At 37.2% G+C, this 13,273-nt stretch overlaps 1 protein-coding gene across 1 annotated transcript in view; it reads right to left on the bottom strand.

The window, feature by feature from the left end:
- The window catches only part of CORIN (corin, serine peptidase), a 149,382-nt gene that overhangs the window by 34,459 nt on the left and 101,650 nt on the right, over positions 1-13,273 (bottom strand). The window contains exons 11-13 of the mRNA XM_055797035.1: positions 9,550-9,781; positions 4,815-4,960; positions 2,173-2,280 (exon numbers count right to left, since the gene is read on the bottom strand). Coding sequence (XP_055653010.1) covers positions 2,173-2,280; positions 4,815-4,960; positions 9,550-9,781 — 486 coding nt within the window. The remainder of the gene's footprint in view (positions 1-2,172; positions 2,281-4,814; positions 4,961-9,549; positions 9,782-13,273) is intronic.

The raw sequence follows: 13,273 nt of genomic DNA on the forward strand, positions 1-13,273 counted from the left end.
ATCTGGGTCAGATTTTCTCCCTGAATCCTAGTTTAAATGGCACTAAAGCCTTACGATTTCACTGCAGTTACACGGGTGATATTTACCCTTACAAAGATGAAATGTTATAATTTTCTCTCACAAATAAAGTATGTCAGGGATTACTAGGAGGAGGAGACAGTGGGTGCTGAATACAGCTCTACTCTGCATAAGTAGAGTATACCTTAGTCCCTTTTGGACCGTTCTACCTTATATTTTTGGCTAGAGTAGCTTAAGCATCCAAAAGCTGTAGTTAGTCTTTTCCGGCCTTTCTCCCTGCACTGTGAAGTTCCATGCCTGTCATTTAAGGCACTTCAAAACACAAGGTTTTAAATTTAAATGCTGACTGTTTTTTAATGGTATAAAAACAATTTCAAAGGATAATCTAATAAAATGTGAGGTAGCCATTTACACATGGAAAGATCATTAAGTTTTGATTTTGTCCTGCACACATGGAATATGAATGAGTCAGGGCAGTTGCTTACGGAGCTTTACAAGGACTGTCTGTTCTTCACTAACAGTATTACCCCTGGTCAATCTAATGTCACTCTGACAGCGGTAATTTCCTACCAGATAGTGTCTTCCATATTTATAGAAACTGATAAGAATTCTGCTGATTGCTAGTGACATTCTGTCTAGACTATAGAGACAGAGAGAGATCCACTCAAGAAATGAATGTTACATATTAGCGTAATATTTCATATGTTAATGTCTAGGAGAATAAAATTATCCTAAAAGACCCATAGCAATTAGTGTTCTAAGGAGTTAAGAACAGGTGGCAACAAAGAATATTTGGCAGGGAGGACAACTAAGACAATTGATTCAAAGGTAAAGCGATGACAAACTCTGAAAGGGTCACTGTAATCAGCAGCTCTGCCTTTCCTTTATAATCCAAACAGGAGAATGACCTAGTATTAAATCCTGTTTCAGTGAGTATACCTTTCTTTTCTTTTTGGTTTCTTTTTGCAAGGGGAGGGGAACAGGACAGAAAGAGGAAAGAGAATACAAGCATGATTTGAAAACTCACAGAGATTGAGAATATATCATGCCTTAGTGACAAATAATCCCTTGGCCACTCCAGTCATTAAAACAACCTGCTCTTAAAAAAGAAGCATTTTATACAGCTGGCAAGCTTGAATTTTAGCCTCACTTCAACTTTCAGGTGTTGGATCTTATTTTATTTTTGTGCAGCTGAGTAGAAAGACTTTTATTGCTACAGATTGTTGCTCACACAAACTGTGCTTCCATCTTAACCTGCTCTCTGTTAAAAAACCAAGTTGTGCACCTTAGCCCTACTCTGCTGGAATGTTTTCCAATCCTTTACTCATATTCACACCTCTTCTTTAAATCTTCAGTGATTTATAATTATTCTCTTTGCCCTGAGGGATGCCAGGCCAGCATGCAGAACTCTATGGAGGCTACACCTTAGTCATGTAAAGAAATAGTATAAACATAGTATAAACTCCCTTCTCAAAATTCTCCTGCCAGAGCACACAAGGATAAGTAGTGACCAAGAGATTTGTTGGTTGTTCTTAAGTTCAATACATCCCCTTAAGTTAAAAGTCAAAAGCATCTTTACCATAAGTAAACACAGAAATATACTGGAGAATAAAATTTGTGGTTACCACTTTATGCTTGTACCTACAGTTTGAGGCTGACCAGTCTGGAAAAATGTGTAATTCTTGACCCTTGCAATATAGAGTCCACTTCAGCAACACAGATCTTTTGTAAATACATCCTAATGAAAACATGACCATGTATGAATTTAAAACTATGTTTACGAATTCAAGATTTAAACTTCCAGGAAGTCACATTTCAGCTCAGTAGAACCTCCAGCAATATCAAACGAATTGTATCTGCAGCATTTTTTATCTTGATTACTAAAGAAATACCCAAACATCCTGGAATACAGTTAGCAGAATCTAAATTATATCATAAATTGCACTGACATAAACCAAGAAGGATGCTTGCTCAAGTATTTTTACTGCTGCTAGTCTTTAAAAAAAAACCTTTCAAACATTTTTCCTACAGAAAAGGGGCTTATCCTCTGAACTGTCAGGTTATGGTTTGAGTAACTGAAGAAAAGACAAAAGTCCTTTTCTAATGTTTCAACTACTCTCCATTCAAAAGATTCAACTCATTGATCTTATTTACCACAGCTCTCTTCATCACTATCATCCTCACAGTCAGCTTGACCATCACATCTTCGAGATGCCAGGACACACCTCCCAGAACGGCACTTGAAGTGACTGGGTGAGCATTCTGTCAATGACAAGGAACAGGGAGAAACAAGACTCCATAAGCTGCAAGCTTAATCATCACATGGATACTTATTTATCACTGTGACTGATTCATAAGGGTAAATGACAGGAATAGAAAGCTTGTGTGATACTGAACTGGAACTATGTAGGAGGTAAGACTCTTAACAATTAGCTGTGAACGGGGTGAAGCAATATTTTCCAGAGCTCTCCCCTCACATGCCACCCCTTGTCAAATTTTAAACCTTTGCCAAGTAACTGCCATACAATGTTTGTATTGTGAGCATTGCTTTTCTAGCTCCTTTTCTCACTGTTGTGGTGTTGTGTGAAGCAGAAACAGCTCATCTGATGTGCTGAAGTGAGTATAAGATCCCCAGGATAAAAAAAATAAAATATATTTGGGCAATTGTGTGGCTATTTGAGTTGATTAAACCACCCATAAATGTCAACAAATTACCCCTTACATCGCTTCTGCTTCATCTTACAGAGTATCATTTTGAGAAGGCTTTATTTAGATGGTTTTGAAAAACCCACCCATTTTTTCATACTGTACATGTTGCTGAGTTTGATGTACAACCTCCATCATACATTGCTGTTGTAGGGTTTTTTCCTTCCTGCAAAATCTCTCAGATGTTTAATACCATGCAGTACAAAAGATACCATCAATGAACATGGAAGCCTTAGAAAACAAAATTCTACCAACATTCAAGAATAACTCATTACGAAAACAACGCAGTTCACAATGCATACTGTCTTGGTCAGCAGTCTTCTTGGATTCAGCACTGACTCAAAGAGAACTTAAGCAATTCAACGCATTGTAATTACTCTGTCAATTACAGCTTAAGTTGGAAAATCACCTATATTTTGTAATTATGAACATTTTAAATGCTCCTAGAAGTTTAATTTCTTTTCTAACATTTTTTCCCCAGAAATATTTATATAAGATTTTAAACTCCCAGGAAAGACTTTCTAACCAACATTGGTAGTCAGCAGAAATCGGGCACTGAATCAACTTAAAATTCTAGCAGTAAATGAATCCAAAACACCTCTGATAAGACTCTTAATCAGTTACAATTTTTCTAAAAGGATACTAACCCTCCCTTCTTTTTCACTGATTTCCCAGGAATATCTATTTCAATGCTAAGATGATCAATAAGCAGTGAATCAGCTTACTAGGCAGAGTCCCTCTAATTACAGTGAGAATATTTTTAGATTATAGTTTTATAAGTGAACATAATTTATCTCTAGAAATGGAACACTATAGTCCTGTATGCAGTAGTATATTTAAAATACAATCATTCTATGCTACATTTCAAAGCCAAATGATCTAATAACACAGGGAGGAAGGTTAAAAGACATTTGACACCTGAGAAAATTAAATCAGATTATTTTTCTCTAAGTCACCTTGTTGTACTAAAATCTTACTTTTCCTTTCCTACACAGTGCTGTGTAATAATGAATAATTCATTTCCACCAGCCTACTGCTGTAGAGGGAAATTATCTCCTTGTCTCTCAAGAGTCCCACAACAGAGGATTTAATTACTGTGATACCACACATACTTATAAAATCCTCACAGTGATACGTGCACATGGTCTTTTCTTGAAGAAATAGTACTAACCACTATAGACGCTTCACTTTTCTTGTGATTCCTTCACTACGTTCACAGCAACACATCTTCACTAAAAGAACTATAAGCTAACTAGCTTTCGCTCATTGCTTTCTCTAAGCAAGATCATGGCTGTGGAGAGACAGTCATCATCGTGCAAGTGAGCAGAAGAGTGAGAACTGGACATGATCAATATATTGCAGGCACTGTAGCTCACACCATCTCACTGTTTTCCCAGCTACTTTACTGGCATTTTGGCAAGAAAAACAAAAGGTATGTCAGAATCCCCACAGATCTCACATCTGATAACCACTGCAGCAGGATAAGCTGCACTTTTTTCTATACATCGAAAGAATATCTAAAAGCATTTAAGGCAATTTCATTCTTTTGTTCCATGTTTGTACTCACAATGTATTATGGCAGAACTCTAAAACTGAAATTTGTCAGTTGCTACTGAAGCTGGTTTGGCACAACTTTCTACAAAACTTTCCCCAGACAAAAATCCATGTGCAAACAATAGCTGGCAAAGACACTAACATTACAGAATTTTTCCCAGAGCTGCCGTGAGGCTCTGCTTTTTTAAGATTGCCAAGATTCTGCCTCCTGATTAGAAAAGCATTATTATGTCATCTAAATAGGTAAAAAAGTGAAGTATAAACACAAGCAAGCAGTAGGTGTAGTGTTAGCAAGAAATCTCAAACACTGACTTTCACAGATTGAGGGTAACTGATCCTTACTTTGAATAGATTTCTTATGAGAACTTCCTCTTATCTGCAAACTGTAAGGATACAAATTCCCTAAAACCCAGTTTGGAACAATTTCCGCAGTTTAAATATTACAATTTAAAGAGGAGGTATGGGGGAAAAAATTAGTGACTTTGGGAACCTAACAAAATCTTTAATTTCCTGTTATATGTATTTGTAGGAGTTACCTTCTACATCTTCATCTGGTGTTAGACAAGTTTGGTTGTCTGAGTTCTCATCTGGAAATTGAGTGCAGTCAGTATCTTCTGGCCACTGCAGACCTACAATCCCAAGCACAGACTCACAGTGTTCCTTAGACTGTACGCATAATGTCCTGAGGAAATAAAGTGGAATCGCACAAAATAACTGAGTGAAAGTCTTGGAAATTCCCAGTTACTGGACGTTAATAATCCTAGCCAAAATTAAAGATGAAGATCAAGGGAAACTCCATTAATCAGATTTCTTTACATGAAAAAATACAAATATAACAAAAGATATGTTCCTATTGTTGAAACATTATTTAAGTTACTGTATGCATACTATTACCTGAGTTATAACATAATGGCCAGTTATAACTACTTACAAACATTCTCTCTTCTGTAAGGGATGGCAGGGAACCTTTTATTGAGAATCTTTTATTTATTTCTGTCCTTTGCTCTCTGCACACTCAAATCTTTGGCCAGAGCTGACCCTTCCCAAAAGCTACTGCAAGCCATTAACTTATCAGTCTGTGGTGAAAAAATTAAAATGTAGATAATCTTCAAAGTAGCGTCAATCACAGAGCATATGGGACCCTATTGCAATACTGCTAGGAAAAGTGGAAGAGTAATTAGTACTTTTTTTTTTTTTTTTAATCCTTCCCACGTTCCCATACCAAGTCTCACATTTGGGGTGTCAGAATACTTGGTAACAGACTTCTCAATTTACTTCTCAGTTGAATCTTACCTGTGATACTATCTATGAATCAATCTAACAAGTTAACAGTTAAGAGTACACATCACAAAACAGAAATCTCCCCCTTCTTGGTAGGAGAAAAAAATACAAGGTAAAAATAAAAAAAAAATGTAGCATAGAAACGTGTAATTTTTCACAACAGAATTCAATCTAGCACTTTTTTAAGAACGTTAAGCGTATTTGGCAGTTAACTAAAATATCTCTTTACTCTCCCAATTCAAATACAGTAATGGTATGACTAACGATGCCAACACATAAAGGGCATGAGATTTGACCAGGATTATTCCTCATACACATCTGTCACAGTTTTGAAACAACACCGAAGTCAGCTGGAAACTACTTCAATACACAGATAGTGTAATCTCCACGTCAATATAGGCTACTGTGACTAGGAAAGCATTTACTGGTCCCAAAATAAGGGACACTGACAGACTTACTGGAATGTTATGAGACCCAGAATCTCCAGAAGCTGCTCAGCACCTTGCAGAATCAATTCATTGCAAAGACAGTTTGTAATTATAAGGAAACAATTTCTGAGCTTATTAAATATGTCCTTCATCTATGAAAATCCATTTGTCCTCAGTGGAAACCCAGCACACATTTAGCTTCAAAGATTATTTCACCAGACCTGGACTAACATTACCAATGCCTTATCAGATGAATGGCCTCAATAACAGCAAGTTCAGTTCTCTCAAAAAAAACCAACCTCTTCACGTGTGTTCCTTACTTTAAACAAAACTTCATGAAGACCGTAGTAGTTAAAAAATAAAGCATGACAGTCAAACTAATAGCATAAAGACGATGAAAAGCCTTGCAAAGCAGGGACAGATGTTTTATACAGAGGGAGCAGAATTAAAATTGTTTAGTTATACCACCTAGAATGAAAAGAACAGATCAAGGTTGCAGTATTAAAAACAACCCAATGACTCTGATGAGTATATTTTATAATAGATCCAGAAATATAGCATGAATTTGCAAATCACGGTTGAAACATGCACTTTGGCTTGAAAAGCTTGACACTGAAAAACTGCATTAGCTGAACTCCATTTCATATTTACAGGAGAAGACAGGTAAAGCAATACCTATGTCCTGTTAAGCTCAACTAACCACTGACATCTTTGAACAAGAGGGCAGTTATTTCGCAAAGGCAGCAGCAGGTTCTCAGAATATAGTTTCTGTTCTCAGAATATACCATTCTGCCTTCTAGGAGCTTCAAACTGTACTTAAGTAGGTTTACATTTATATTGATATATCAAATGTATTTAATTTTTTTTCTGCCCTACATTTATCAATTACCTCAAGAGTTTATTGGTATAAGCCTATATGTGTTTTCATTTCTAAAAGATTTTTATGTTTTTACGTTCTATCTGTGTCTGAAATTCTTCCTAAAACCATAAAGCAGTACTACAGATCCCAGTGGCACCCTCCAAGGTATCCCTTCCTGATAAAAACCATTCTCTATTTATGATCTAACATGAGTGAAACATGAAAACAGTTATAAAAGTAGAGCTTTGAATCCTAGGATTTAAAAATTTATGTTGTATATTCAATCTGATCTAAATGTGATGTTACCCTGCTTTGAGCAAGAAGTTGGACCAGGATGACTTCCAGAGGTGCCCTTCAAACTAACTTGTTCTACAGTTTCTGCAAGTTCCTCTTCATCTCTTTAATACCTTAAACCTGAAGACTGTTCAACTGTTTTGTGATACATCCTAAAATCTGTTAACTAGGTATGTAGTTGCTGAAGCAAAGAGCCTATAATTTAACTTTTGTCCCTCTACATTGAATAAGCTAGCCGAATTTTTACTTATTGTACTGCTTTCTTTAAAAAATAATAAAAAAAAGGAAACAACACAAAAAAACCCCTTGCTTTTCAAACAAGCAAGCCTGAAAAAGAGCTTGCACAAACCACTCTATAACTTGGCAGCTATCCCATATGTAATATTCTAACTTCTGTATTAGGTCCCTATGTGAGAATAAAGCAATATCTTAGTAAATTTCCCTGACTCACTTTTAACTTGCACTAAGCAGCACATCACTAGACAAAGAAATGTTATCTATTTGTCAACAATGTCACGTGGTACATCTTAGGATATATATTGCAGTTTTCAGGGCACTTTTCTTTCAACTCAGTAGATGTAAATCGATCAATACTGTTAGCATAGGCCCAATACCAAGAGACAGAAATACAGTATGAGAAGGCTCTAGCAGTCAAAGAGCAGTTCAAAGAGCTCTGCCTGCTGACCAGGTTTATTAGCTCTCCTAACCTGCAAAAACCACTGCTACCAAAGCCATGAGATTTACAGAACATGGTCTCTTTTGAACAGACTCCTAACCCTGAAAAGTGTAGTGATGTTAATTGATGAAGATGATAGAAAAGTTAATCTGACAAGTAGGAAGCCTAAGTTAGTCTGTAATTCAGAACGATGTGGCACACTAATTTAGAAAGGTAAGCATGCATTAAATTCTCAGTTTTCCTTAACAGTATTCAGAGAGGGTTTTGCATAGATGAAGTGATACGCTAATGCAAGGAACTATTACAAATGCTTATGTTCCAAATTAAATTAATTGGTTTTATGTTTAAATACCCTTTATAGTAGAGCAATTCTAATCATACACACAGAAATGCAAAATGCCTCATATAAAGTTCACAGCACCCTCCTGGACAAGTTGTCCAGCCACAGGGTAAGTGGGTTCATGGCGCACTGAGTGAAGAACTAGCTGAAGGGCAGAGCTCAAAGGTTTCTAGTGAATGGGGCTACAGCTGCGTGTTGTCTGGTCACCAGTGGTGCTCCTCAGGGTTCAATTCTAGGGCCAGTTCTGTTCAATATATTTATTAACGGTCTGGATGCAAGAGCTGAATGCACCGTTAGCAAGTTTGCCGATGATACCGAACTGGGAAGGGGTGTTGACTCTCCTGAGGGACAAAAGCCCTTGCAAAGGGATCTAGATAGATTGGAGCATTGGGCAATAATTAATGGGATGAAATTTAACAAGTCTAAATGCCACATCCTGCACCTAGGATGGAGTAACACCAGGCACAGCTATAAATGAGGAGAGCAGCCCTGCGGAAAGGGATTGGGGGTGCTGATTAACAGCAGGCTCAATATGAGCCAGCAGTGTGCCCTGGCAGCCAAGCGGGAAAACCACATCCTGGGGTGCATCAAACACAGCATGACCAGCCAGTTAAGAAGTGATTATCCTGCCATATTCAGTGTTGGTGCAGCCTTACTTTGAGTACTGTGTGCAGTTCTTGACCTCACAACTTAAGAAGGATGTGAAGGTCCTTAAATGTGTCCAGAGGGCAACAAAGCTGGTGAAAGACCTGGAAGGAATGTCCTGTGAGGAGCAGCTAAGGACTTTGGGCTTGTCTAGTTTGGAGAAAGGAGGCTGAGGGGTAACCTCATTGCTTTGTACAGCTTCCTGAGGAGAGGAAGTGAAGAGGGATGTGCTGATGTCTTCTTCCTGGTATCCAGTGATAGGACACGTAGGAATGGTTCAAAGCAGTGCCAGGGGAGGTTTAAACTGGACATTAGGAAGCATTTCTTTACAGAAGAGGTGGTCAAACACTGGAGAAGGCTTCCTAGAGAGGTGGTCAATGCACTAAGCCTGTCAGCGTTTGAGGCATTTGGACAATGCTTTTTATAACGTGCTTTAACTTGGTCAGCTCTGGATTGGTCAGGCAGTTGGACTAGATGACCATTGTAGATCCCTTCCAACTGAAAAAGACTATTTATTCTATTCAGTATATACATTTTGAAAATTATTGAACTGCTGTTCTCTTTGCTTTGAATATTAATCACATGTGTAATGGACTGCATTTAGTGATCTTATAAAATATGGTTCTCTACCTTTTGCTATGAAATTTCAAAGCAAAATTTCTGGCATTTTTAATGGAAACAGAAAATTGGAAAAAACTAATATGACAGAAAATGTCAGTCAAGAATTAAATGAAGCATAGTATAGTACCTGCAAGGTGGGATCCGCTGATTTGTATGGGGGTCACATTTTGGTACTAAGATTGTACAGGCAAAAAACATAAGGTACTTGTAGCAGTTGGTCTGAACCAAGGCTGGGAAAAGAGAAGACTCCCAACTGATAGAGGCTTCCTTCTGCGTCCTGTGGCCCAGGTAGTTTGGGTAATAAGTATAGTTGTAAGGCAAGTTCATACAGAGTTCCAGAGTAATTGGTTCACACTGACCTTTCACAGAAAGAACAAAAAAAGAAACACAAATGGTGTGAGATTAAATGAAATACAGAAAAAATAATCATATAAGTATTTTAGAAAATTATCGGTCTGGCGATTTCCTCTCAGGCTTGAGAAACTACAAGTTTCAGAGGTCAAGACCCCATGAGCCTGTTCATAACAGTAAAGAAAGTTGGGTTTGACCTCCGCCTACCTAATAACCTATTCAGAGACTTATATTCCCTTAACAATATGCATTAACTTCCTAAATAGCATCGTAACTTTAACATGGTACAATAAACTATTCTTTAAGAATAGATTTATTCTTTTCAAGTCAAGTATCCGATTATTTCCAAGAACTCCTGCATCATACAGCAAGCATAGTACACTTCCTACTGGTGTACTATGGTATCATAACACACCTCACACTGGCATGGGAATTGTCAAAATTAAGATGACTGGGATCACAGGATACTTTGGGTTGGAAAGGATCTCAGGAGATCTCCAGTCCAATGACCTGCTCAAAGCTTGGTCAGCTCTGAGGACTGATCAAGTTTCTCAAGGCTTTATTTAGTCAGGTCTTAAAAAATTTCTAATGACAGACTGCAGTTTCTCCATATAGAAAAAAGAAGGCAGGATTTTTATTTTATTTTACTTTACTTTTTGTATCCCAAGATATGAAGGAAGAATGGCTACAATTAGGTTATGTATTGCACGAACACTGAGTAAGAGACAGTCTACATGCTAATAATTTAATTCAGATAAGACGTAACTGATAATAAAGAGAATAATAAGCAAGAGCAAAATAAATGAAACAGCTACAAGCTCATATGATTACACAGATTACCTAAATACAAATACCATCCAGCTTTTAAGGGATTTATTACAACACACATTGAACTGCCTGAATATTTTGGATTTAAAAATTGTATGGCTTTTGTACTTCTCAAATTGGTAGTCAGAAATATTTATTTTTCAGTTTTCCATCACAACAGAAAATGACAGGATTTCACTTCAATTCAGACTGAAATTCAGCTTTTTATTTAACACCAAGACCAATGTGAAATTATTTAATTTTATTTCCTTTTGAAATATGAGAAAATTTTCTATGGAAGTGTGTACTATTCCACTCATTTGTTATTAAAAGACTGCATATATTTGCTTATTCTAGAAGCAAGTGTATCTTAACACGATTAATATTGTCCACCAGCCAGTTGCTAGTGTCAGTTGCCAGCAGTGTGGCAACTGTGTCATCCCATAGCTGGATCTTTGAGAGGAAGTTAAAAGAAGACCCAACAGTCATTCAGCTGATGAGCAGAACTGGCCAGTCTTTCTTGGACTGGCATTCCCTGTTATAACCTCTTTGAGTATTTACCTCTAACCTGAGGGTCACAAAGCTCATCTTATATACAGATTTTCCTCTCTGTTAGGTCCTTGCATACTGCCAATACTGAACTATTTCTGTTGTCTCAAACCACTTAGTCCCAGCTTTGGGGTGTATGAGGTTTGAAGACTTCAACAAACTTTCTCACACTACTGCCATTTCCTTTTCTTCATGGTGAACTCTCCCTGGGCCCTCCCACACTTCAGCCCCAGATGCCCAAATCAGTTTGGTTTTGTCTTTTGATTTTTCCCCAGTGGGCATCTTTTCTTGATGTGTGCAGAATATTACATGTTCATCAGTATTTCATGATGAAACCTGAGTAAAGGAACACTTGGGTAACATAACATTAAAACTAAAGGGTAGAAATGCACATATAACCATTCTCCCTTCTGTTATGCCTCGGTTATAAGGGGTTTAGGTGAATTCTAGAAGAAAATCTAGTCCACTGAAATGCCCCCGTAGGACAGCTCTTCACATGTTTAAATATGATTACAATTTTCACACTGTGTTTAGAAAACTTCTATCACATTATATGCAGTGTCGTTGTAGATTTGAAAAAAATAACTTTGACTCACACCCAAATCCCTACAATCCACAAGCAGAGAAACAAAGAGAACATACACTCCAGGGGAACATCTGACTGCATTTAGGTAACCCAAATGTTAATCTTTTCTTCCGATGTCTGTCCTACAGTTTAAGAGATCTTGCTGCTCCCTTATTTATAGCATATGTAAGTACAACCTAATGAGTGGGGAATAAGTAATAAAATCCATAGCATCTTTTATCCTAAATAATAAAAGAAACCCAACAACAACAAAAAACACAACACGAAACAACAACAAAAAACAGATTATGCCTGGGTTTAATATATTCATGTATTTATTATTAACTTGCTCTACCTACTACATCGCAATTAGTTCCAAACATAGTAACAAAAGTGAATGGGATATTTCACAGGATCCAAGAATGGCTGATGTTGGAAGAGACCTCTGGAGGTCATCTAGTTCAACCCCCGTGCTCAAGCAGGGCCACTTTGAGCAGATTGTGCAGAACCATGCCCAGACAGCTTTTGACTGTTGACGAGGATGAAGTCTCTGCAATCTCTCCAGGCAACCTGTGTTCGGTCACCATCACAGTAAAAAAGGTGTTTCCTTATGCTCATGTGTTTCAGTTTTTACTTGTAGCCTCTGGTCCTTTCTGGTCCAGGCACTGAAATAGCCTGATTCCATCTCTTTACACTCTCACTTCAGCTATTTTTTCTGTTATGCTAAATATTTTTGAAATACATTATAATACCAGCCTAAACTGATTAGACATTATCATACATGGAGAACACCCATCATATTTAATATTGTGAAATGTGGCCTATGTTTTGGAATTTTCCAGCCAAAGAGTTATTTGGGCCAAAAAATACTGCTTTGTCAACACTAGATTTTTCCATGGGAATTCTCATCTCTTACTAAAGATTAAATAACTCTGGTCAAAATATGAACAAAAAAATAACATGAAACAAAGACAATGGTACTTCCAGATGTTACACAAGAAAAATTTCTCCCAAATTCTCTTGTTCTTCCATTGTGTATAAACAATTAAATATTCACTGGAGCAGAAAAGGAAAAAGAGAGATGATCCAGAAGTATAATTCAGAATATGTGTTACTCCTGTTGAGAATTACAGACTACTGCCATAATATGATGAGGAAACCACTGAAAAGCTCTTGGGTTTCTCATGACATGGAATAGGAACATTGTATTAGAACTCCAATATCACATGTCAAAAAATGTTTTTCACTATCCTGTAATGTAGTTCTAGCCACTCAAACACTTTGCAAAATTGCTGTCCATACATACAAAGGGATACAAAAATCTGCATTGATGAGGAAAATATTTTGGACCACAGGACAAACTGCTTTGGACCACACTAAGTCTCACTCTGATTTATCCACAAGATGAGTCCAAGAAAACAAAAAAAAAAGTACACTTTCAGCAATTTCTTATTGTGAGAAAGACTGAATTGCAGTCACAGGACTGTTGCTTTTTACAGGACTGCAGTCGCTGTCTATGAAAGGTAACTTGCTGAAGAGAACTGCTCCCTGAATATGTAAGAACCAAAGGCTACTGTGG

This window comes from Falco peregrinus, chromosome 2 (genome assembly GCF_023634155.1).
Source record: "Falco peregrinus isolate bFalPer1 chromosome 2, bFalPer1.pri, whole genome shotgun sequence".
Taxonomy (NCBI): Eukaryota; Metazoa; Chordata; class Aves; order Falconiformes; family Falconidae; genus Falco; species Falco peregrinus.